At 40.0% G+C, this 25,427-nt stretch overlaps 1 protein-coding gene across 12 annotated transcripts in view; it reads left to right on the top strand.

The window, feature by feature from the left end:
• epb41l2 (erythrocyte membrane protein band 4.1 like 2) overlaps positions 1-25,427 on the top strand; it is a 78,232-nt gene that overhangs the window by 22,080 nt on the left and 30,725 nt on the right. For all 12 annotated transcript variants that reach the window (XM_041805142.1, XM_041805140.1, XM_041805139.1 and 9 more), the window contains exons 2-9: positions 5,663-5,916; positions 5,999-6,184; positions 7,834-8,106; positions 14,509-14,613; positions 14,770-14,812; positions 20,649-20,724; positions 23,553-23,649; positions 23,781-23,905. In XM_041805142.1, the coding sequence (XP_041661076.1) occupies positions 5,677-5,916; positions 5,999-6,184; positions 7,834-8,106; positions 14,509-14,613; positions 14,770-14,812; positions 20,649-20,724; positions 23,553-23,649; positions 23,781-23,905 (1,145 nt within the window). In that variant the 5' untranslated portion in view covers positions 5,663-5,676. The remainder of the gene's footprint in view (positions 1-5,662; positions 5,917-5,998; positions 6,185-7,833; positions 8,107-14,508; positions 14,614-14,769; positions 14,813-20,648; positions 20,725-23,552; positions 23,650-23,780; positions 23,906-25,427) is intronic.

Genomic DNA, 25,427 nt, shown 5'->3' with positions numbered 1-25,427 from the left:
GTTTAGTCCCCTCCTGTGACTGTTAGTCTGTTAAATGTCCTGGTTATACCTCTTGTGTGCGTAGCAACACAACACATGCAATTAAGCCATTGATGACGGTGTTGAAAAAAATCATTTTGTGGCAGAAATTATACTGGAGATGGTATTGATAACCAGTTCACCATCCACCACTGGGGAGAGGATAAAACCCAAGTTTAACGTCATTGTATTCAAGTGTATTAGACTGACACAAATGGATGTTTTTGGCTTGTTACCTGGCTGCTCTTTAGTGCTGTAGTGAAACATGATGAACTCAGTTTTAGCTTTTGTTTGTCACATATCACTCTGCTACATCCACGGTGTCATCATTTATGCCACATGTGTGCAAGGCAACACAACACAGGTATTTAAACCAGTGAGTAAGGTGTTGCAAAAATCCATTCACCGCCCACTGCTAGTGACTCCTGTACTTTCCTGACAGAAATATTGGGAGAAACGTTAATTCTTTTCTTCCTATTCTCCCTGTCGGCAATTGATTGTTCTAACATGTTACATAGAAATTCTATGGCTTATTTTGTTTGAGACAATGATTTTAAGTTTAAATTAACATAAATTCTAACTTCCTCTGCCTTTTGATACATTTTTGTTATTAATTGAATGGTTTAGATGGGAACAGGGCTTCCAAGGAGTCTGCTTTGCTAAAGAGCATGTTAGCTAACATGTTGATGTTCTGCAGATGAACTGTTAACCATTAGGGGTGTAAATGACGAGTTTCATCATGATACGATACAATATCGATTCTCAGAACAACGATTCGATATTTGCTGTTATCACAAAGTCTGCCACGATTCGATTTCGATTCGAGTTGATCTAGAGGCCTGCGATTGATATCAGACGATATTGTGAACCTATTTACCATAATCTGTTACTTTTCACATAAAGGCTGCTAGCCATTACCTGCTATCCATGCCTAGCGGTGTTGTGACTCGTGGATGGGCGGAAGCTGTCATAACCAAGCACATGGGGGGACTTTGAAATTAAAAGCGTAAGGTTAAAATGGCTATTAATATTGATGTTTAAACTTTCAATCGATTTGACTGAATCATTGATATATCAATCCAGATTGATGAACCGTTACACCCCTATTAACCATGTTCATCACATCAATTAATTAAAGGCATAAACAAAGGCATTAACACGTTCAGGATACTTGATTTTGAAGGCAACCCATTGAAACATCAAGGGCTAAAAAGTGTCACCCATATTTGCATCAAATTCCACACACACAAAATCACTGGTGACTTTTCATGTCTCCCCCTCAAAAGTCTCTCCCTAAAAGCCAAAACTGTGAACGTCATAGCAACAGAGAAAATGTCAGAGTCTGAGTCAGTGCGACTCACCCTCAGGGACAAAGAATGTCTGTAACAGAGGTCAACGCAATCCATCCAACAGTTGATGAAATCTGTCGGTCTGGACCAAAGTGGGACTATCATCTGACAAAGAGAGACATCGCAGTCCCTACAGCAACACAGTTAACCTGGCTGAAAAATGTATGACTGACCTGATTTTAAAGATGTACTTCTTTAAGGGTATTCAAATGGGCTTAGTTCATGTGCTCTTTGTAACACAATGCCACTGGGATTCCCTTTTTATAAGATAGAAGTCAGTTGTTTGCCATTTTACTCCTTATCTGCACAAACACATAAAACACAATTTTGTACTGTCTCTCTTACGTTTGCACACACCTACATGCACACCTCTCTCCGTCCTCCTCCCCCCGCTGCCCGCCTCATTAGCCGATCATGCGTAAGGAGACCTGTTCTATTTTTACTCCCCCACCCTCCCTGCACACCACTGCTGCATTGTGCGTGCATGTGTGTCCTCTTATTGAAGGTGGCAGAGCAACTAGAAGAAAGTCAGAAGTGGGGAGATGTTCTGAAAAATGACGGCTACAATAGGTTTTAAAATCAAACCAGGCAGAATAATATTCAGAACAGCTGAATGGACGGTGATTGACAAGATTTAAAGTGAATGAATCGGGCTCACTAAAGCAGCCTGTGTATGCAGGTTATCACCCCTCAGTGGGCGATTTTGCTCTATCTGATCTCTGTCTATCTCTATCTGACCTCAGCTTCCCCTCAAACCAAAGTCATGGTCATGGTCGTGTTATCAACAAATTAGTGTCATGCTGAATAACTGTGTCCACTGCTGTCATAGGGTGTGTGTGGACAGCGCTGCCAAAGACATTTGGGTTGAAGAATGCATGTATGTTTGTGTGTTGACCACAGCTGCGGGATAAAACCCCTGACTTGGTTATCGAGTTGAGTAATTCCCCTTCTTGTGAGCGACTCCTTGTAACCAGCTGTTGACCCAGATGGATCTTGTCGTGTGACATAATGACATCCTAAACTCTGGAGTTTTTGTATGAAGGAGAACAGGATGACTCCAAATCAAGATCTAATGTTTCAAACAGCTATGAGCTCATGTGTTAACATCTGCAGGCCAAAGGAAACAATTAGCTGGATTATATTGGCCTGATCTATCTAATCTAGGTGTTTTACTTTCTACATACCATGCTTTATGTGTGTAGTGGTGCTGCATTTCCAGAGGCATTTTTTCTTGCTGTTCTGTCTTACTCCTGTTGTAGAGGGAACAGAACTCTCAAAGAAAAAAATGGGAGCATGTGGCTCATTTATAAAAGATACTCCAGACTAAAATTCAAGTTGCACGTCATGAAAAATTGATGTTTGTGCCAAATTCAAAGGAGAAGTCTGACTTTTCTCCAACTCTTTTGATAATCACCAACAGCCAAGACAAAAAGAAAGAGGATTGATTTTTTTTTTTTTTATTCTCTCAACCAGGTTTTAAATTCAGGAATCCAGAAATCCTATATATTGAATGGGTACAGAATGAAGGCTGTTTTGAGGGTCTTCCAGAGAAGGGTAAAATAGTCTTCCTCATTTGGTTTTTAGAACCAGTGTTTTTGCATGGAGGAGTTTCCAAGCCTTCTCTAAAAGGGCATTGCAAGAAAGTTTGTCTTTGAAACTTAATGGCACATCTTTGAAATAAAATGAAGTGAAAAAATCTGACAGGGCAATCTGGGTGTTTAAGAACACAGATCCACATTACATAACACTTGCATCCTAAAAGAGCTGCTTAATTTAAATCACAGGTGAACCAAGATGTACATCTTACTTCATTAGCTTGATGCCAACACATAATGGAAATTTCCATTAACAGGCTAACAGAATTAGCATGGGGTCATGCTAATTTTGACAATTGAAACAATCTATTTCTTTCAACAATGCCAAGAAAAATAGATAATTTAATTGAGTCATTCAATCACTTAGTTTATGTGAAGTGAAATGAGTAGCCCCTTCAGTTACCAGAGGCTAACTTAAGTACTTGGCATCTTCCCAGTCTGTAAAGTTAAAGCTGTTACATAACACTAATGTGTTCTTAGAGGTTAGCAAACAGAAATTTGATGAGCTACAGCCTTTAACAGTAGATCATGACAACTGGGCACCAGTGAAAATACTAATGGAAAAGTGTTTTACTGAGAAGAGATAAAAGTCACATTAAGTATTCATTTTTTTATAGTTTAATGGCTCTTTGAATATTTGAAAATCAGGTCTGAAACCTATGAGCTACCAGTACAGTAGGAGAGCTCTCAGCCAATGGTAACATTGGTTAGTAGTAGATTCTTTTTGTAAATGAGTGTTCTATTGACCCTTCTGTCAATTAATCAAGTAAGCTAATGAGAAATATTTCATGCTTGGTACTTTATAAAATAAATCACTTTTGCCTCATTCAAGAGCAGTGGTAGTAGACAAATGAGAAAGAAGATGGGTCTCTCAAATCAACTACAACTTGTTTGTTTACAACGGCCATCGTTGCACATGACACAGTTTAAAAATAAATAAATAAATAAATAAATAAATAAAAGTATGTGTCAGAATTTGCATTTCAGTCCTAATGACATACAATTTTATTGAAATTCAAAAGGGAAATGCATTAAAAAGTTAAATAATGACGGAAATATGTTTGGGGATCCTCTGGAAAGTCTGAGTGCCAACACTTTATTTCTTATGTCATTTATTTTTATGCTCCAAATCACCAACAAGTTATCTTTAACTTTGTAAATGGACCTTATTTCATGAAAATAATTTTATTATCAGGTACTTTGTGCATGACTGTCCTGACTGTATGAAGTATGAACTCTGACTTCTTTGTCGCTCTCTGCCTCAGTCACTGTTTGTGGCAATAACGGGTTTCTATTTGACTGGTATCTACTTCTTATCAATATATAGTTTTCTTAAATGCTTTGGGATGATGACTTAAACAAAAAAAAACATGCCCGAAAAAAGACTTGACAGTGCTGAATTTTAAATAGATAATAAAATATATCATTTCACCACCGAGAGAGAGACACACGGACAGCACCAAAATGGGACTTTAATCATGGAGCCCGTCGTTACTCTGTATGTTAACTCGGGTCAGTATGTAAAGTTTATAAAATCCTCTTCAGTCTGTGAACAAAAAACTGACCGCTGTGTCATATCAACGAGTCATGCAGGCTGTGTGAACTCCAAGAATTGCATAGTACAGCCAGTTTAGTGTCTTTATGCTCCATGGACAACTTCGAATTTTTTTTTTACCTTTCATTAAAACACCACACCGCTATGTCAGTATAATAATATGAATGGCATTATGCCACAGACAGTCAATGCTTAAGAGACGCAGAGCAAGTACCTTTTAACATCCATGCATCATCTTCTCTCTCCTCCTTCATAATTTTAACCCCTTGCATCATCTTCACTGCATGTAACGTTATAGTAACAGTGAAAGCAAGTGCATGGTGCCACACAAATAAAGGTCTGTATCAAACACAATAGAGGTGCAACACACTGTGCAATGTCCATGCTTAAACCAGGGGCCTATATCGGTGTTGATCTTAGTGAAGCCTCGATGCAGATGATGGTCTTTGAGAATTTTTTGCTACAGAGTGCCTTGAATTACTCAAGAAATCGTTTTAGCCCTAACATTGATAGTTGTGAAGTATAAACTCACTGCCCAAGGGCCTACTTCCCACTTCACAAGTCATTTTTTTTCTTCCAGTTGAGGAGTCTTTTCAGTCACAACTGCACTCCACAAGGTTTACTTAAGATTACACCACTGCTTTTTTTTCCAAATGCAGAATTATGGTCTAATAAGGTAGAAAAGCTGATCAAAGTGGTGTTACCAGTCTGGTCTGCTTGCATCAAACACTGAATGGCAGTGGATTTCTGATCCCATCAGGTCACATGCAGCAGTTGAAAGTTGCAGCTGCACATGCAGTCATGATAAATAGAGGTTACACAGCTTTATAGATAAGAACATTGAAAATACCTCTAAGCATTAATTTAGGTTTTTCTTGGTAGTTGTAAGCCTATATCTTTTTGTGACTTAATGACTTGTAAAGAGGGGGAAACCACATTTTGATTTTTCAGGTTCAAATAAAGCTCAACAATGATGATAATATGAGCTGGTGTATTGGTTGCACTGGCATAAAGGATGCAGCCCACTTTTAAATGAACTGAAGGTGTTAAAAGCCTTTATTATACAAAAGATTTTACGTCACTTTGCAAACTTTTTTCAATATTTTAGATCTGATTTGACTCTTACGCTCTTCTTGTATTCTTAGGTTTACGGGTCACGATGACAACAGAAGCGGGCTCTGAGACAGAGGTGAAGGAGAAAGCGGAAGAGTCAGCCGCACAGCCAGATGAAACGGATAAGGCAAAGGAAGATGGTAAGGAAGCAGTGAACGCGGCAGAAGAAGATAAGGAAAAAGAGGACAAGGAGAAGGAGAAGGAGAAGGTGAAAGAGGGGAAGGAGGGAAAAGGAATTTCTCGATATCTGCCAACATGGCTTAAGAAGCAGAAATCTCAGAGCCAGGTAAGACTCCTTTTATACACTTAAAATATAATTTAAGATTTTGGTGGGGTTTTTAAATTTCTATTTCTATGTCTTCTACTAGACCTCCCCGACCAAGGAGGCCCCGCCCACAGAAGAAGCTGTAAACAAGGCGACGCAAGAAGAGGAGGGGCCGGCCCCTGAAGTGAATGGTCACGCAGAGGAAGTGGAAGAGAAAGAGGCTGTAAAGTCAGAGCAAGTGAAGGAAAAAGAAGCAGAATCTCATTCCAACGCCAGTGCAGACACTGAGGTAATGATCATGTGATTTATGATTTCTCTCCACACCCCATCTGTACACATGAGGCAAGATAAAGTGGACAGGTGGTACCCTATAGGAGGATTACAAAAGAAACAGTGTAAGCATAAACAAACCATTATTTATTGTTATTTTATTGTAGGCATTTACTTGAATTAAACAGAGTGACACATTGTTGCCAGACTCAGATTATCTCCATCACAGATTGTCCATAAAAATGTAGAATCTGGACATGGGCTTCATGATTGTAAGTATGGGAAGTATTCAGGTGTGGAGTACATTTGTTGTCAAAATAGTAATGACCAGTAATGTATCTGCAGGCTTTGGTGTATGCAAGAAAAGAGTTCATATTGAGAGCAAAGAAAGCAAGCGCAGGCAGGCAGAACACAATCCACTGTAATGACAGTAGGACTCCTGGTCCTGCTCACAATCTGCTCTAGAGCAGAAATATCAACTTGAGCCTCAGACATGCTTGATGCAGTGTTCAGTGAGCCAATCAGCTGGGAAGACTAGATTTCTGGTCTTCCCAGAATGCATCAAATAAATGTGATCTTCATTCGATGAACAATTAAAAGATGTTTTCATATCCTTTTATGGACAAGCTTGACCATACTTTTATTACTACTTTTTCAAATATGCATCATGTTTATTTATGAAACTCAAAACCTTTTAATGCAAGTAAAAAAACAAAGAAAAATGGCTTCTTATTTTGATTCATGCCGATGGAAAAAAAGCCAGAGAGAAGCTTCTGTATCACTCAGTATTTACAGTTAACTTTAAAACCTCAGCAGAAATGGATGAATGATGGTTGTCTGTTAGGGCTGTAATAGTATACTGTATGTATTCTAACTGAACCAACATGTTTCAGGGATCATGATTTGGTGCACTTAGAATAATGATGAATATGTCTGCATGTAGAAATAAAGGAAATCCATAGCATTTATCCACCTATCTAGATGACAGTAATGCTTGTAGCTGTTTGCTAACTGCTATTAAACAACCAACATAAGGGAGGAAGAAGCAGGCACAACACAACTCACAAAGAAGAAAAGTTGCCCTTTACCCTTCTTTTTGGCAATATTGGATTTAAATCAAACTCTGTTGGGAAAACTACACCAGAACTATGAGGCATTTTTTATGTTGATGTGGATGCCATGTCAACATGAGAGTAACACCCTGCTACTAATGATGTTGTGATCACAGAGGTGACAAACACCAAACCTGCCTTCCAACAGTAAGCTGGTGAGAAGTGCTTTGACTAAACAAATTTTTGCCTTTGTTTCAGCCAAGAGCGTGAGAGATAAAGAGAGACAAAGCCACTTTCCCTCACACACATGCTTTAACTGTTCTGTCCAGTGATCACATTAAGCCACCCAGGCCCACCCAGTGACATCAACATTTCAGTGATCAGGCCAAAGAAACGCCTGCAGGCTCTCAGAGCAGAGGGAGGAGAAATAAAAAGAAGAGGCAGAAAGAAAACAGATCACTCGCTGATTCTGTTTGGTCAAACAGTCAGAATCTGGATGATTTTTCTTTTACTGAACAAACAGGACATTTTAGAGAAGATTTTGAGCACTTTATATGACAGCTACAAGTGAGACCCCAGTGTGTAACCACAGTTTTTCTCACTCAACTCCCATCAGCCTGCAAAGGAAGAAAAGGTGGAGGAGAGCACTGAGAAGGGGCCTGAAGAGACCAAGGACACAGCAGCAGCAGCAGAGGGGGAAGGAGCAGAGGAGCAGAAAAAGGAGCAGGAAGGACAGGCAAACGGTGAAGAGGAGGGAGAGGGAGGAGGAGGAGAAGGCCAGACCTCCATTTTCCAGTCTCCTCTTCGCCTGGTGAGGAGGAACAAGATGAAGCTGGTGGTGTGCCACGTGAACCTACTGGATGGCACTGACTTCTCCTGTGAGGTGGAGGTGAGAGTGTGTTGTTATTAAAGATTATTAGTATCATTTAAAATGTTTTAGTTGTATAAACTAAATATCCTGTAGATGTTGCACATGAGCACCAGTGTCTCAGACCATAGTGTTCTCTTTGGCTACTCCTTCTCTGCCCATCAGCTCCTCTCTCTATGTCCCTTTGTGCTCCTTTGTTTAGTGTCCTAACACTGAGGCCGTTTGTAAGACTCTGGATTCAGATGTGCATCCTAAATTGTTTTTTTTTCCCCCTTTTTTTTGAGGTATGAAAGTGTACTGGTTATCCTTCAGTCATACTTATGACAGAACTCCACCATTGTGCCTCTGCGTATAGAGTCCCTGAATAAGCAGGACCATCTCTCTTTCCCCACAGGGTTGCAGAGCTAATGGTTTAACATAGAGGGTTTCACATGAAAAAAAACTTGAAAGAAAAATGTTTGAGCTTTTAAGAAAAAAACTTTTAAGATATGCCTTATGTTTGCAAAGTTACTGTAAAGAGTTTTTCATTTTATACCCTTAAATGGATAACATGCAGCTGCTTTATGTTTTTTTCAAACTATATTTTCAGATTTTTTTTTTGGCTCTCATAGTACGTTAAGTGTCACCCTTATCTTCCTGTACTGTAAAAGTAGCCTTCCACAATTCACTTACACTAGTTCAGTTAGGAATAATAAAGGAATATGTTGAATTTCATGTAATTAGGCCTGTAAATATTTTGACAGCAACACAATTTCTTATCATTTTGCTTCTCTTCACCACAAAAATGGATTTGAAATATAGAAATCACTATGTGACTGAAGTTTAAACTTATTTATTTATTTACAAAACTTAAAAATTTTCCATTTAGAAATTACAGCCATCTTTTCAGAGAAATGATAATTGAGGTCATCTAAATGGCTGCAATTCCTACGTTTAAGCTGAAAGTAGCTTTGAAGCACAGACCCACAGCACAAAACCAATTTGTGCCTGGAGATGCATTGCCCATCTACTCTGGTCACTCTTTATCTTTAATTGATGAGTATTTTCAGTGAAGTCAGTGCTCTACAAAATATTTGCAGTGTACTCCTGGTTTATTTAAATGCAAGATTATGACCTAATGGATTTAAGAATGGCACCACCTGCAAGGGCTAAAAGTTCCAGCTGCCAGCCAACTAGTGACTTGCTCACAGCTGCCCACCTCTTTCCTATTGTTGACTTAGTTTGACTAACAAGTCTGTTTTTCCTTAACATTATAGAAGCAATCACCTCTGCTTAAAATGTTAAATTTGAGAGAAAGATTCCTGCTCATCTGTGTGATCCCCACCCTTTAGAGTCTGAGTGTGGGGAGGCAGGGGCCTCTGGACCCTTCTAGCTGGCTGCTTTTTCTCATTGGCCGACTACTCTATATGTCTGTAGAAAGCCCTGCACCAGCCAGATGGGTGTAGTTGATGGTGACAGCTGTACTTAACAGCATGTCTTTTTTTAGAATTTTAAAGGGGTATATTGGTCAAACTGGTTTTTCAACAACTTTTAAATGAAAGAATTAGGTGTTCAAAGTGTGGCACCTTTCACCTGGCAGTGTTAGGGATAACACTGAACTAAAAAATGTTTGACTAAATTGCTTTTATGGGTCATAAAAAGTATTTAGTGTTAATTTCAGTCAGTTTTATAGTCATTAGAAAACTCTTTCCAGGAGCTTTAAAAAGTTTTTTGTCATTTAAAAAGGAAAGAGACAAAAAGTAACTAACAGACACAAGTCTTATTGGTTTCGTGTTCTTTTGCTAGTCAAATAGGATGCACGTGAGTGTCAGTGTGTCAGTGATGTCATCTCTAATAGGATCAGATCTGGTTTGTGTATGCCTGTGGGTGTGTTGGTGTACACGTGCATGTATGAGGGGAGCAGGGTGTTTAACTTTCTGACTCAAAGCGCAGTTATGGCAGAAGCTGCATCCACTCACATAGTTTTTTGTGTGGTTTAGGGGGATAAATGCAGAGCAAAGGAGAGCATGCTACAGGGGCTTGTCTGGTGACCACAAAACACACACACACACACATATGTACTCATGGAAACCTGACAGATTACGGGGGTCCCACCAGATTAGTTCCTTGCATCTGCTACTCACTAACAAACACGTGGCCCAGACCCCCTACATGCTCTCAGTGTAGATACAACATCATGTGTTTTTAAGCTAGTCTTTGGCTCAGTTTTTACTGTTTTTACAATATTGAGGGTTTCTATGAACACACTGATTCTGCTAGTTATCTCATGACTCTTAAACGCCATCTGTTTTCCTCTTTATTATCAAAGCTCTTGTGTTTCTGAGGCAATGTGCATTTACTAGCTCTTCTTTTATTCCCACACTCACTCAAAGCGTTCAATAGAAATCTACACAGAATAGCAACCACGCAAGTCTGCTGAAACAGCAACATGCTACAGTAAAAAGCTCCTTTTCCCAACATTTTTTTCAAGGTTACAATTCAAGGTCATAAAATTTTGATACTCATTAACATACCACATGTTTAAAAGGATACAATCTCTGCCATTTTCACAATTGATAGCAGTGTAGCCCAACAGATTTTAATGGGTTATGGTGGGGGGACTCTGAATTTGGAGGGAGATCCAGAGACATGCTCTTCCAGGGGAAAAAAACTACATTTTAAAGTTAAATGCATCAATCTTGTACACTTCAAGAGCAACATTAAGAGGCAAAAACTTTGAAAACTTTGTTCTTGTTGTATTTGTCAGACCGTGTTACCAAACTAACTGAACTTCCTGCTTTCCTCCTACAGTGATAGAGTTGTAGGGCCTAGAGTGATCAGTTTCCAGCCTGTGTCCAAGCAGACTTGGACCACAAGTCATTTCCTCTAATCCATTGCCATCGCAAAGCTCTCTCTGCAGACTTTCAAGTTCTGCTGATGGCAGAGTCAGGCTCGGCCCATGTTGGGTCACATTTTTTTGTTTGGCAGCCAAGGTCAAGCTTGACGACATATCTTGTGACTGGGGATTTTCACTTCTGGTTATACGCCCAAAGACGCTGGTGGTTTTCGAGCCCTACCTTTTTAGCCTACTACCCGCCAGGACAGTACCCAAGGTCATGCTTACTCACCATGTCGACCCCTTACGCCACTCTAAAGGTGATGACTTTGTTATTCTTTCAACAGTTTATTTCCCCATGCCCCTGGTAATATGCAAGGACATCCAGAGCATGGCCAGGATTGTGTATATCCCCTTTCCCACCTAGTTGTGCTTACTTGCCACATCTACACCTTTCTTTGGCCTTTTTGGCCCAAAGATGCCTTGAAGTTCTGCACAGTACTGTCAATTTCTATAAAAGTTAAAAAATATGGTATTGCGACAACCCTGCTACAGCTTCTCCCTGGGATTTTATTGGGAAATTTAACCCCCATGGCAAAAATGTTTACTTTTATCTGCAGTATTTCTAACGCCCTGTGAGTGTCTGCGACTGTTTGAACAGTAGCTGCTTTGTCTCCGAACAGAAAACGCCGATACTGCAACTAACTGCTATTGTCCTGAAGTGCACACACACTCTCTCACACTCACATATCCATCTATCCCTCCCTCCACACTCTGGCATAGTTAGGTCGTGAGAGGGAGAGATGCACAATGCATTCCAGAGATTAAATTTTCTGTTTTGCCCAGCAGGCCTCCAACACACACACACAATACCTCCACCACACACATACACAGACACACCGGTTTCCACTCCAACTCCACATCCATCTTTCCATCATACTCCCACCCTATTTGTGAGCATCAGATTTATTCCCATGTAATAAGTTGATGCATATTTTATTAGATGCAGTTTTGAATGAATTGCTGCCCAGACGCCGTCTGACTCTGACTTCTAAAGGAGAGTCTTAGCGTCACATGGTCTTAATGCTGTTTCTAAGGATTTCATTAGTATAGGTTTCAGTGGGATTTCAGCGTCACACGCTTTAAGTGGCGTTTCATAGCCATTCATTAGTTCTCAGTCAGACATGAGTCAAGTACTGCTTACAGATGTCAGGCCTGTTGCTTTGGATTTGACAGAGAAGTGAATCCCTTGCCTAATGTTTACATATAAAAACAGGATAAAACAAAAAAAACGTTTACTCTTGACCTCGGTTATGATCATTTTGTGTTTTGGATGAACCTGATGAGTGTATGTCTGTTAGAGGTGGGAATTGCATGGTGACTCCAAGTTTGTAGCACAATACACCATATGCCTACAGTAACGATGATATCAGGATACAGCAATACTGCATTCATTAATCAGTTGCATATGGTAGGTACAAACATCAAATCATGTGCCTGGACACAGCAAAAGGATAGTTTCAGGCATCATGAAGGGTTTGGGTCAGTTTCCAGCCTGTGTCCAAAGAGCCTTACATCCAGTTTCCATATACAGTGGCTGTGCTCTGATCCACTGGCAAATCATACTGCAGAGCAAATTGCTCCTTCTTTAGTCAATCAGAGCAGTTCCACTGCCAGCGCTCCAGTTCAGCACCAGAACATCCCTGAAGCGCCACCCTGCTCTGCTTTGTTGGAGATATGCTGCAGGTCTATTTTTGGCCCTGGCTGCTGCCAATCCACGTAGAGCAGATCAATCCAAACAGCTGGAAAAACGTGAAAAGTATAAAAATATAACACAATGCAAAGACTCCTGATAGTAAATCATCACTGTATCAACATTATATCTCATCCTCCAGTTTTGGTTTTGCTTTGTTAGGTAGGGCCATGGCTGCTGGAGTAAAAGTGTTTCTGTAGTATATTGTTCTCCCCTTGGGAGAAACCAGCTGACAGTCGGAGCAAAAAAACTAAAAAATCATAGTTTAAAGGATGAAAATGGTCATGGAGGGTAAAGCTCCCCTATGCTGCAGCTATAAAAAATAAAGGTCTGACAGGTTAATTTGTGGCTAAGCTTGTTTGACCAATTCTAAGCACTTTTTTTAAAATGCTGAATTATCAAACCATGAAACAAGGGAAAAAGTCTCGATCATTTTTAACTGTTGGCATACCTTCCTACAAATGGCCTCACAACTTTTCTCAAAGATCAATTTGGAGTCCGTAATTGTCCCAAGTTATTTGTAACCATCCTCACATTAAGCAGCCTAAATGTTAAAGATTTTAGGCTCATGGTTTGAATTTTTAAAACCTTCAATAATTTTCTTTGTCTTGGAAATGTTGAGCTTTGTGGCACTCAGTGACAAACTCATCTATAACTGGACCATAGTTGAATCTTTCATCCTAAAGCAGTCTTACAATGACTGTATCAACTGCATGTTCACTCAGTTTTCTGGCGGATTAACCTCTGTTGAAGTTACCCTCATAAGTGCCTCTGTGAGGAGTCACGAAGGGGTGAGGCAGATTGCCATAGAAATCTGTTTAACTTGCCATTTCTAAATAAATACTGATATCTGATGACAGCGGTTCAGTAATTGTACCAGACAAGACTGGATATTGTTGGTTAATAATCTGCCCTGACCCTCATGTCTATGGCTCCATTCATCTGAATCTTGCAAAACAAGCCATTTACTTCTTGACTGCTGAGGGGCTGAGTTGTTATTCCACTTGATGATTAAATTCAAGATGAAAAATGGGTGACTGTTAAAAAGCAATCTTTGTATTTTGTCCATCTGTCATGTAGCAATGTGTGGAATACATCTATACATCCGAACATGAAAGTAAAGGCCCTGCAGCAATCACACAATGCTCCTTAGGTAGTGCCTTGCTCAGAGGCAGAAATCATGAAAGGTCACATTCTTCAGAGCTCATAGTGCGTCTACACTGAGTGTGTGTGCATTTGGAGCATGTCTTCCTACCAAGTATAGGAAAATACCACGGATGCTTTCAGCTGTCGCAGGATGGGAAGAAAAATGCGCTCTTTCATCCTCTTTTTCTTCCACTTTCACCACGCTCCTTGCCCTGTCTGTGATGCTGTCTGCACTATGTAGTGCTCAATTTGTGTCTGCAAACTGACTAACCAAACAAAAATGAACAGTTTTGAATTATTTCATTCTTTCACATAATTTTCCCCTATTTCCTCCCTCTCTCTGTCTGACCTTCTGTCCCTCCAAAGGGCACCGATATGTGTGTTAGTGTGCGTGCACAGCTTTCGAGGCATGCATGAAAATACTCTAAATGTCATTGTCATATTTGAGAGTGGAGGCTTTTATGGTTCAAGCTCCCATTGGGCCCATTGGAGGAATGTTGTGCCCAGAGACAGATGGAGAGAGTGAGAAAAAGAGCAAGAGAATAATGGAACAGATGGAGATGAAACAGAAAAAACAGAAATGCATTGATGGAGAGAAATGCAAAGAGAAGTAATGCCTCCTCCCCAAAAAGATTTAGTGGCATTAAAATGTTACTTCACTCTAAAAATGTTCAGTCTTTAATGTTTGTTGTTGAATCTCTCATTGCAGAAACGTGCAAAGGGCCAGTTCTTGTTCTTTAAGGTGTGTGAGCATCTGAACCTTCTGGAAAAAGACTACTTTGGTCTGACATACATAGACAACCATGAACAGAAGGTATGTGTCTTTACACACAAACATACAAAGGATGTACTGTTGGTCTAGTAAGTCAGTGATTTTAGAGACACTCCACACAAAGATGTCTGTATAATGTCCTGTGACACTGTTGGTCAACCGAGGCTAACTTTCTTCCTGCTCTGTGTCTCACTCCAGTGCTGGTTGGATCCCACCAAGGAAATCAAGAGACAGATACGCAGTAAGTTTATTTTTTTAAATCATCTCGCCACCATACGTGTTTGTAAGTATCCAACCTTCCTTTTCTCCATCTCTGTCAGCCTCCCCTATAAAGAGGTGGCACACAATACAAAGGCCTCAGTTTCTCAGCCAAAACGTAGTGAATAAAACATGAATATTAAATTAATAAAGAAGTTCATGTGTCCACATATTAAAGGGAAGAAAACAGCTTCATAATTAAGTCCAACAAAGCCAGAGACATTTGAAACCGCACGGCAGACGTCTTACAGAGCTGGCAGCATGCAGGGGGTTACCACTATATGATCGCTGTTATTCATTATTTATTAATCTCTTTTATTAACTGCTTTTGATGGACACAGGCTGAGGCATCTCATCTGTTGTTTATAGACAGCTATCAAGTGTGAGGAGCAGTGGAGAGTACAAATTTATGTGACAGTTGAAAAAAAGAGTCCGTAATGTCGGGAAATATTGAGGGTTTTTTTTTTGTTTTGTTTAGATTTTATCGTTCACATTTATTGTCTACCACAGTTGTAGGTAGTACAACCCAGTACCTAAAAAGTTGGTACACTGAAACCTCTGTTTATAGGTATTGTTTTATTTTCTTGAAATAACACAAACACGCTAGATGTTGTGAAGTTTTGTTCTTCTTGCAAACCAGACATGTATTTATTGATGTTCTATATATTTTTTAAGAGTTATTTTTAGAATATGCTTGTTTGATTTGGCTGAGTTTTTAATTAAGAGAACTTCCTTGACTCCTTTTTTTTGCGATGAGTCTAAAACAGACTTTTACACGTAATGTAAAGCTTCAATTTTTAATTTAAAGAGCGAGCCTGTGTGAAAGCATGTCATTTCAGCTCATTAAAAGTTGTTTTTAGGGTTAGCATATGTGCGATAGCTCTGCTGGTTGGGCGTGTGCTGACTGTGTGTGGCTCAGTGTGAATATGTGTGGTGAGCATGCATGCCTGTATTCTGTGGTTGTGTCTCGGTGTGCGTCTGTGGTTCATGGATGAGTGGTATGCAGTTGGCCACATGTGTTCATTTGTGTACATTTTTCTCTGTATGAGTGTGTGGTTTTAAGTGAGTGAGAAGGATTTGGGCGGGTTAGATACTTCTGCTGTTTGTGCAGACAAATTAGGGCACAAATGACAGGTTGGACATGAGACTGCTCACCACTACTGTCACTACACACTAGGCTGTCCAGGCAGCACTAGTGGAGTCTGCACAACGTAGCTCTATGTTGTTGCATACTGTGTGCAGCACCAAAATATTCATCACTGAGGGTTTTTATATCACTCTTTGAAGTATTTTGGAAAGCTGACACTAGCCAATGATGCTTCAAAGGCTTGCAAGACCACTTAATCATGTAAGGATGTCTGTAGGAACTATAATAAAATGAGGAATTACTTCCTCATTTGTCCTCATAAATGTTGGACAATCATTTTTTTGTTGTACCCGTAGGCCATTATTGAAACAGAAAAAGCTATTCTTACTCCTTGGTTTATCTGAGTAGCCCATATTTTCATAGGGGCCACTGTAAAGGCGTGATTGTTTTTTATGCTAAACATTATGATCATATTAAGGTTTAGAGTTATTTATAACACGAGTTGATGGTTTGACTGATGGGCAGGAGGGTTTTTGCTGTTATCCAGAAGACTTATGGCCTCCATGTCTTTGCCTGTTTCAGGACTGAGTGAAAGTTAGAGACTTCATGTCTGATATTCTAGCGATATCTATGGGCTTCAAAACTCCACCTCAGAAACAGATGAGTGACACCGCTGTGACTCTTCACATATTTTTTTTTTAAGTCTGTGGGAGAAATTCCAGCCCACATGTCAACTCTGTCACTTCAACTGAAGTTGTAAAGGTGTACTTTTTGGTTCAGGATGGTTCTAAATGTGAAATCACAATTCTCCACAGTATTTATATAGTAAGGGAAACAAATGAACACGTAAACACATACTGTGTTTACCTTTCCTGTGACATTTTCTACTGGTGTAGAAACAGAAAGCTTCTCTTATAGTGAAAGTTTAGAGAACAGCTCTATCAAACAGGTACAATTGAGCTTGTGGCCTTTATCGGGGATATCCAGAATCACATTGTAAATATATTCTACCAATGTGGGTGTGCATATGTGCTACAACAAGGTAAATAAGGCTCTCCAGTTACCATTTCCCTATCTATTTTGACTCATAACTACATGGGGAGCACAGGAGAAATAAGCGAGACCCTGACTCTCTAAATTCTCTGCCTGAGCCGTGCATATCAGGCACATGAGACGCAGCGCACATGCAGGCAGTCTGAAAGCCCTGACTTGTTAACATGCAAACAAACTGAAAATCAAACAGGTGGCTGAGACATGCCTCTCTCGCCTCCACTCTGAAATGGTTGTTCAGCCTGTGAAAGTTTCTTTTTTTATATGTATAAAAGATAAAGTGCGGATGCACAGTATTATTTGTATGTCAGTATTTGCAGATGTTAGCTTGAAAAGAGAATTATTAAAATCAGCAGATATAAACATTTCTGTCAGTATTTACACCCAATATATCACCTGTAAATATTGGCTGTATGTAAGAATAAGTTTGTGTAATGTGAGGCAGGACCATCAGACCTGCATCAGCTGAAGTCTTTTCTTTGTTCATCTTCATATTTTATACTTTAAAGTGTGTTCTAAGGACTGAAGTTTAACATCTGAACTACATTTGTATATCAGAATCAATACTGGCATCGGCTAAGATCAGTTTTCAAATATCTGCATATCAGCAGATTTCCAACATTGTGCATCCCTAAAATAAACTGTATCAAAATAAATGAATCCCCTTTGAGCCCAGTATAAACCCCCCCCAAAAAATCTAATTTGTCACTGTAAAAAGGTGCTACAGCAGATGCCTTAGACAACAGTAGCTTTGCTTGTTAATAAAAGGGATGATTCTACTTTATGTGAAGAATGGTGATAAGAAGAAATGTAACTCTGCAGCTCAGTTACCTTTAGCCTGTGTTTCAATCTTTTTTTTTCTAAATGACTGTTAAGGTTGCTTTAAAATGCCAGGGTTATTTTTTATTGTTTTGACCTGTTCAGAATTACCAGGAAAAGGCTGTTTAAATGCCAAAGGGAGCTGCGTTTGCACCATGGGGTCTTCTTGTCTTAGTTGCAGTGGTATTCACGTCAGTGTGATGTGCTTCAATTGCATTGATAAGTCAGATGTGTTGTCAGCAGCTTACATGATCTCTGCTGAATAATGTCCTCACTCTACCTTGGTCTTGTTCCCCTGCCTTTGTCCATTGTTGTATTGCACTGGGAAACCAATGTGTGCCTGAACTGGAGACCTTAATGATAGTGAGGGACCTTCAAGCTCCTGTTTCTCGTTTGTTGTGGTTGTCATGATGGACTAAGCATGCTGTGTGGTTGGCTCCTGTGTGAGTTCATGTGGGAACTCAGATTTTGAGTAAAATTGTCTGCCCTGTACTTGTACCGAGACAGTTTGGTATGAATTTGTGCACCTTTTAACCCCTGATTAAGAGCAATAAGAACAAAATTTTGTCCCCATTTTGATTAAATGTCAGTGGAAGCCGAGCAGAGAGGCTGTGAAGTCTGGATTTAGTCTAGTCAGTAGACTTCTGCAGAGCGTGTGGCTTCAGTTAATGTTTAACAGCAGCACACATGTTCTCCCCATAATCACACAAACCTTTATGGTGCTGTGTGCCTCTTCAGGCTGGTAATGTAAGTGAACTGTTGCAGGACATGTGCAGACACATTGAGAACCAACAGCTGCTGCCTGTGTTTGAAAAACAGAATCATAAGTGTCCTTATGTTTTATGATTTATGGTAAAAGTCTTACAAGTCATTCGTTTATCTAAACATGTGTGTTTTTTATATTATAAATATAGAAAATTATAGCGCTGAGGAATAAACTGCTAGTGTTTGCAGAGGGGTGAAGGTGAGGATGTTTATGTCTATCTGTATGTTCTGTGCATCATAGGGCAGATTTATAGGTAGCACGTGGTCATCTAGAAGGTTGAAATGGTCACGAGAGACTCCCAAAGCACTTAGTGCTGCTGACAAAACATACAAACTCAATCTCAGACTCAGCAACACACATCCGTCCTCACACTAAGGGACACACACAGGAGAGGAAACAGGATTATAAGCACTCCAGAGTTTCCATTTCTGTTTGTTATGTGACACCTCATGTGTTGCATCTTTTCCTCTCATGGTTGCAGTGAGAGAGTCCATGTTCCCGTGTGTCATTGTCCATCTTATGTTCCGCTCCTCTGGGATCTGGCTGTAATGGCTCTGTTTCTGCACGTGTGTTCATGTGTTCACACATGTGAAGGAGTGTATGACCTTGGAGGAGGAAACGGTCTTGATGTGATGTCAGCTTTTCCTGGATAGAATTTCCCAGACGACGTGATCTCCATCTTATATTGAGTCTCTTTATGTATGTGTCTATGAATGGAGCATAGATGGAGGGAAGGTGACGGCCGTCGTGGCAATATGGCTTCCTCCTGAGGGAGTGAGAGAGGATATTCAGCCAAATGAAAGTGACATAAAATGAGAACTGATTCAGATGATGTCGTCCAGTTGTCCCTCATGATAAAGCCTACATTTTGGTATGTGTGTGTATATGAGCATGTGCATAATGCATCCAGCATAAAGTGGGGGTATTATCCTTTTTTTCAAGGCTTTACACCATCTCTCTGATACACACGTAGTAGCTTTACATGGTTTAAAGCTCAAAAAACTCCTCATGTTGCTCACACTGGCGTCCTGAAAACCCCTATTTTAACCTCTTTAACCTATTTTAACCGGCGGCAGGACTCAATGTTTTGTGCCCGCCCCCTCCAATGTGGCTGATGTTGTTTTGCTAGTAGTTGAAAACTTTGAATGAACCGGTCCGACTGAGTAAAATATGGCGAATTTTGATAAACATCCGTACATGTTAGACCTGGAGTCTGACCCTGATAGTTTGGAGAGAGAGGGAGAAGAAAACCGGCAGCAGCAAAGGATAGAGCAGGACATAACTGTTTGGCAAGTGTTTAACTACTGTGTTTCAATGGCTAAATGGCTAAAAGGCCTTGTGGGGGCGGTCTGTTCCGCTTTGCCGGCAGCATGGACAAACCACGAACCAGTCAGGAGATCGTATTGCAATGACCTCATCAGTTTGCTCCATCGAAATCTTGTCTCGGGAGAATCTCAGAGAGATTTTCAACAAACCATTTTCATCAGTTTACATGCTAATTCCAAGATTACTGCCGCATACGTTTATCTTGCGATTTGAAAATTTGCATATGTGGAGTATGGACACCCAACATTGTGACTTTATATTTATGTTTTAAAAACCGGAAAAGTATAATACCCCCTCTTTAACAGTGTTGAAAGCTGTTGTGCATTAGACAGATGGGTGAGACAGGCAGACGGATGGATGGATGGATAGAATGACATAAAAATTTATGGGCAACCCCCATTATAATCATAATAATAAACAACTCTGTTTTTAGATATCACTAGCAGTGTGCCAAAACCTCCTATCTCCATCTTTAGCCACCTATCTTTTAATGATTTTAATTTTATTTTATAAATCAGTGCTTTTGGTCCCTCTTTACACCTCTCAGTGGGTTGTAAAATATTTTAAAGAAATAAAAACTGTCAAAAAGATGTTGACTATTACCATACATTGTTACATTACCTGAAAAATAAAGCATTTTTTAAATTCCCTGAAAAGTAGGGATTTTGGAAATGGGAGAATTTTGCCCAACACCAGTCATTTACATATTCCTTGATGTTTATCATACAAACAGTGAGTCAGCTTATATCATTTGTTGCTGTCTTTCTCCAGGTAACAACTGGCAGTTTGCATTCAATGTCAAGTTCTACCCTCCTGACCCCTCACTGCTCACTGAAGACATCACCAGGTAAACACACATTCAACATACCGTATATTAACATCAGTCTTTGGCTGCACAATTATTCGAAATTGAGGTTTATTGTATTAAATAAGAACAGTCATCAATGAAAAATGCCCTTTGAGGCTTTTAATTCAGGGCAGTGGCAGTTGCCAGACCACGATGAACACATTTCAGCACTTTTTTGACAATGCTAAGGACTTTCACACTAAACTTTTAAAACTTTGAAGTAGTTCGCAGCCTGCGATTCGGTGGGATTACCCCCTTTCTGCTACGGATCCCCCTCCCATGATAAATTCTCAGGCCACAGGGAGACGGGGAGATCCGTTTTATCCCTGCCTCTGCTCTGGCTGCCTATAACCCTGTTACAGTGGTGGTCTGATGTCAGCATTCACTGTATGGTTTGAACATTTATAACACAAGACCTAAACTCAAGATTTATGTGCTCATACTACGGGTCGATAGTTGAGCACGACTGGGGTTCTCACACTGACCTGAAATCAGGAAGAGCCAAGTGCAGATCCAGAATCACAAATTTTTCTGCACCTGATAATAACAAAAGACAAATAAATTATAGACTTTTTAATAAATAAAATGCTGGAAATGTTTGAAACATTTCGCCCATGACAGAGTCAGTCTTTAATTTATCAACTTGCACTAGTAAAGCATGCAGTTCTCACTGCCCAATACAAAAATATGATCATGTTCATTTTCTGCTATCTAGAGACCCAAAAATCAATAATCAGAAGACTTTTCTTTCACTTATATGTGGGAAAATCCTCTCCATTTGACGATAAGCCTGAATTGTTGTTTGTTTATTGATTGTGTAAAGAGAGAGAGAGGGAGAGAGAGAGAGAACGGGAAGATAGCAGCATGCGGCACTGTCAGTCTACAGTTTGATTTTTGCTTTAAAACGATGTAAATTCAGTCAGATTAGGAAGTGTAGAGAGATCGAGGAGGACTCAAAACACTATGTCATCAGCTCTAGACGTGCCCTAAAATGGGTAGCTCAGTTGGGTTGCAAAAGCACATTTCCTGATGCACTGGGCTGCTGTGCCGAGTCAAACCAAGTAAAGCCCACAGCTGGGTTTGGGCCTGTGTACTGCCCCCTTGCTCAGGTTTCAGTCATTTTTAAACTTTTAAAACTTAAGCCATGAGGTTTTTTTTTTATATGGAAGCTTTAGGAGCTAAAACCAAAACATTTTTAGCCCATGCGCCTTTTAGCATGCTTTGTAGTGACTCCTATTGCAGTTTGTTAGTCACATGCCAAAGCGTGCCTCTGTTGCATCAGGTCTTAAAGGGAAAAGCTCACCAGCATCTCATCCATTATATAGCTAGTCAGTATCTTTTGACCCCTTTGCATGATCGTAGTACACACAAAAACTGCATGAACCCTTTGGGATTCAGGCCCTCTGCTATTACAAAGCATGATGTTTTGCTGCAGCAGAGCTGACAGACACTCGATATTCAAATATATATAGGAGTGGCACTTTTGCCTGTAATTGACAAATAGTAAAAGGATTCAAACCCTGATGTCTCAGCCAGTGTCCCTAACAAAAGGATTTGAAATGTTTTGCTGCAGTTTGTTGTTTAATATGTACCAGAAGCAGTGCTTTATTGAAGAAGAGCTTGCTTTGATGGGGAGAACAAGACATGTTTTTTTTTCATCCCAGGCCAGATTTGTGCCCATGTTATAAGACCCCCCCACAGCAAGCCAGCTACAACTTTTACCGACAGATTTTCTGAGGGGAAATGCACTTCTGAAGGCCTGAATACTCCTCAACAAAACAGTAAAAATGTGTGATATTTCCATTCTTGATGGAGCTTCAAAATTAGTATATTTTTAAATTGATAGTACTTCCAACAGCCTATGACACTCATTGTAATCTAACACAAACCTGCATTTTGCACATAGTTAATTCATTTGGACATATGCATGCACACACACTCACGGGCATGCTCCAAGCACGAAGCATTTAAGTCAAAGTGTAAGTCTAATGGGGCGTATAGCCTCTCTGAGGTTGTAGCAAAAGGCCAGTTGAGGACATGCACTCACTAACACATGAATGGAAGAAGGGTACCAGTGTCGTGATGTTCCCCTATTTGCTGAACTTTTAAAAAATGTTTTTACATTAAAAAATGTAAATTGAAGTCATTTCTGTGCCTGCTTTTTCAGAAGTAATCCACAGACAGCACTATATTGTTTATTATAGTGCACATGGAAAGCCTTTTTTCTAAGATTATTTGGTTAATTTCATCCAGTAATATCTCATTTTAACAAGCTCAAACACAACATTATATTTGCCCAATGAAGAGAAGCCCTGTAAATGGATGACTGGAGTCTAAGCCTCCATGTCGGTGAGTGTTCGTCTCACTGATGTAACTCTGAATGACATTTTTTAGTAGCTGACTGATGCACCAGCACCCCGAGGTGTCTGAGTTCATCATTCACACAGAAGCTTCATTCACATGATGAATTCTTCCATGAAGGTTGTACTGTCTGCAGAGCTTACACTGTCCCGAATACAGCGACCTCTGAAAAGTTTACTAATTGCAAACATCCCCATTATGCGGTGAGGTTTGTTTTGTCGTGGTGATGATGAGACATAAGGTTATCGCAACCAACCAGTTTAGTGCCATACTAAGAAGAGGAAGAAAGAAATTTAATCTGCACCAGCTGACTACGGGTCTGGGCCTCACAGGAGGAGAGGCAGCTGGCTGCTGGGATCGTTTTATTGTTATCATGAACAAAGAAGCAGCTTCCAGTTCAAAGAAGGGATTAAATTTAGGTTCTTATTGTGAGATTTTCCTCTAAATCCACTCTCTTTCCCCTGTAGATACCTGTTGTGTCTGCAGCTGCGTGAAGATGTGGCAACAGGTCGGCTGCCTTGCTCATTTGTCACCCACGCTCTGCTGGGGTCCTACACACTGCAGGTAGAACACACAACTTGGGAATATCTATTCAATTTTGAATACGAGTGTGAAGTTTTTAAATACGGCTTGCCAGCTTTGTGTCTCTGATTTGGGTTCAGTGTATTTGAATTGTCTGCTTTTCTGGTGTACAGGCAGAATTTGGTGACTACGAACCGGACCAGCCTCGACCTCTGGACTACATCAGCCAGCGGACCTTTGCACCCAATCAGAACAAAGAGATGGAGGAGAAGATTCTTGAACTCCACAAGTCTCACAGGTGAGAACATGCATGTATTTCTGGTCTTTTAATGCTGGACAGTTCTTTGCAGAATTCTAGGACTTTTTCAAAAACATAATCTAAAGCAGTGGTTCTCAAACTTGCCTGACTAAAGAGCCAAATTGCCAAAAAATAAATTTGCCAGAGTCACAATCATCCCAATGGGAGGGTGGCCGAGGTGCATTTATGCATAAACAGTACATAAGACCTTGTAAAGTGATAAACTTAAAATACATGCTTTGAAATATTTTGTCCAATGACTGTGATTGTTCTTACCAAAATGGGGAGTGTCCTCATTATTGATGTTTGCCTAGGGTGTCCAAGTTACCCAAACCGCCCCTGCACACATAACCTCAACAGCCTGGAGCTCTCCTGCACACAGCGGCTTGTTCCACCCTACCTCATTCAGTCGACTTTTTTTGTGTTTGTGCTCTTTTTCAAAATATTTAGCAGCAGTAGCCTTCATTAAAGGCAAATGCGGCATTCAGACACGTTCAATACCTTAATGTTGATAATTAGGTGTGCTACAGTGATTTAAAAAAAAATGATGAATGCTGGACAGTTTGGTCATTAAAAGCTTCAGTTTTAGCCTCAGACAGCACACCTTAATCCAGTGGTTCCCAAGCTTTTTCTTTTGGGGGGCCCTTTTGGCAGGTGAAAATAATTTCGGGCCTTCCCACCCCTCATCCTACAAATTAACATTTAAAAATAAGTAAATAAATGACAAACACTCTGTCAGTCATGATATTTGCAAGCAGTTACCTTTCTTTTTGAATATGCCACAACGACTGTCACCTTGAAAAGAGTTTTTAAAATCTGACTCTCTGTAGATGAACAATTCCCGTAAAATAAAAACTTAATGAAAATCTTAAAGATTATACTCCCAGTCCTGCAATAATTTCAGTGGCTACTATGGGCTTATTTGGTGCTACAGATCTTTTCAAGTCTTGGTTGCAGCTGGGAGAGTCTCAGTCCATTTTCAATGCCCAGCTTTGATTTGTATTTTGTCCTGATTGAGGCAACAGTAGACAAACCTCACACTGGAAGGATGTTGCAAAAAGCGCTAGATACTCTTGTGCCTAGCAGTGGGTACTCCTTTTCTACTCCAAACCAAAATGCAGACGAAGTCTTGGAATTGAAACTATGGTGAAATGAATGAACTGCTCCTCTTCTACAGTGCTGAAGTCATCAGCTGGTGTTGGTTTGCCTTGCCACACTACACCACCCCTGTAATGACGCCTTGCCCCCCTGGAGGGGTACATGGCCCACTTTAGGATCCACTGCCTTATTTTGTAAAATTACTGGGGAGATGCACCACTAACAGTCTTTCTCTCTCGCTCACTGATAGAAATGCAATGGTGATAATATACTGATTAAAAAAAAAGTTTAGGCAATTACTGATCTAGGAATCAAACTGACTAGCAATATTCAGTTCTGATTATAATGTTTTCCATTAATTTTTTTAAATATGTGTGTGGGGAGGGTGGAGTAGTATCAAGTTAAAACTGGTCACAAAAAACAC

This window comes from Cheilinus undulatus, linkage group 14 (genome assembly GCF_018320785.1).
Source record: "Cheilinus undulatus linkage group 14, ASM1832078v1, whole genome shotgun sequence".
Taxonomy (NCBI): Eukaryota; Metazoa; Chordata; class Actinopteri; order Labriformes; family Labridae; genus Cheilinus; species Cheilinus undulatus.
Note: the sequence above shows the minus strand (reverse complement) of the source record. Positions and strands in the feature narration are given on the sequence as shown.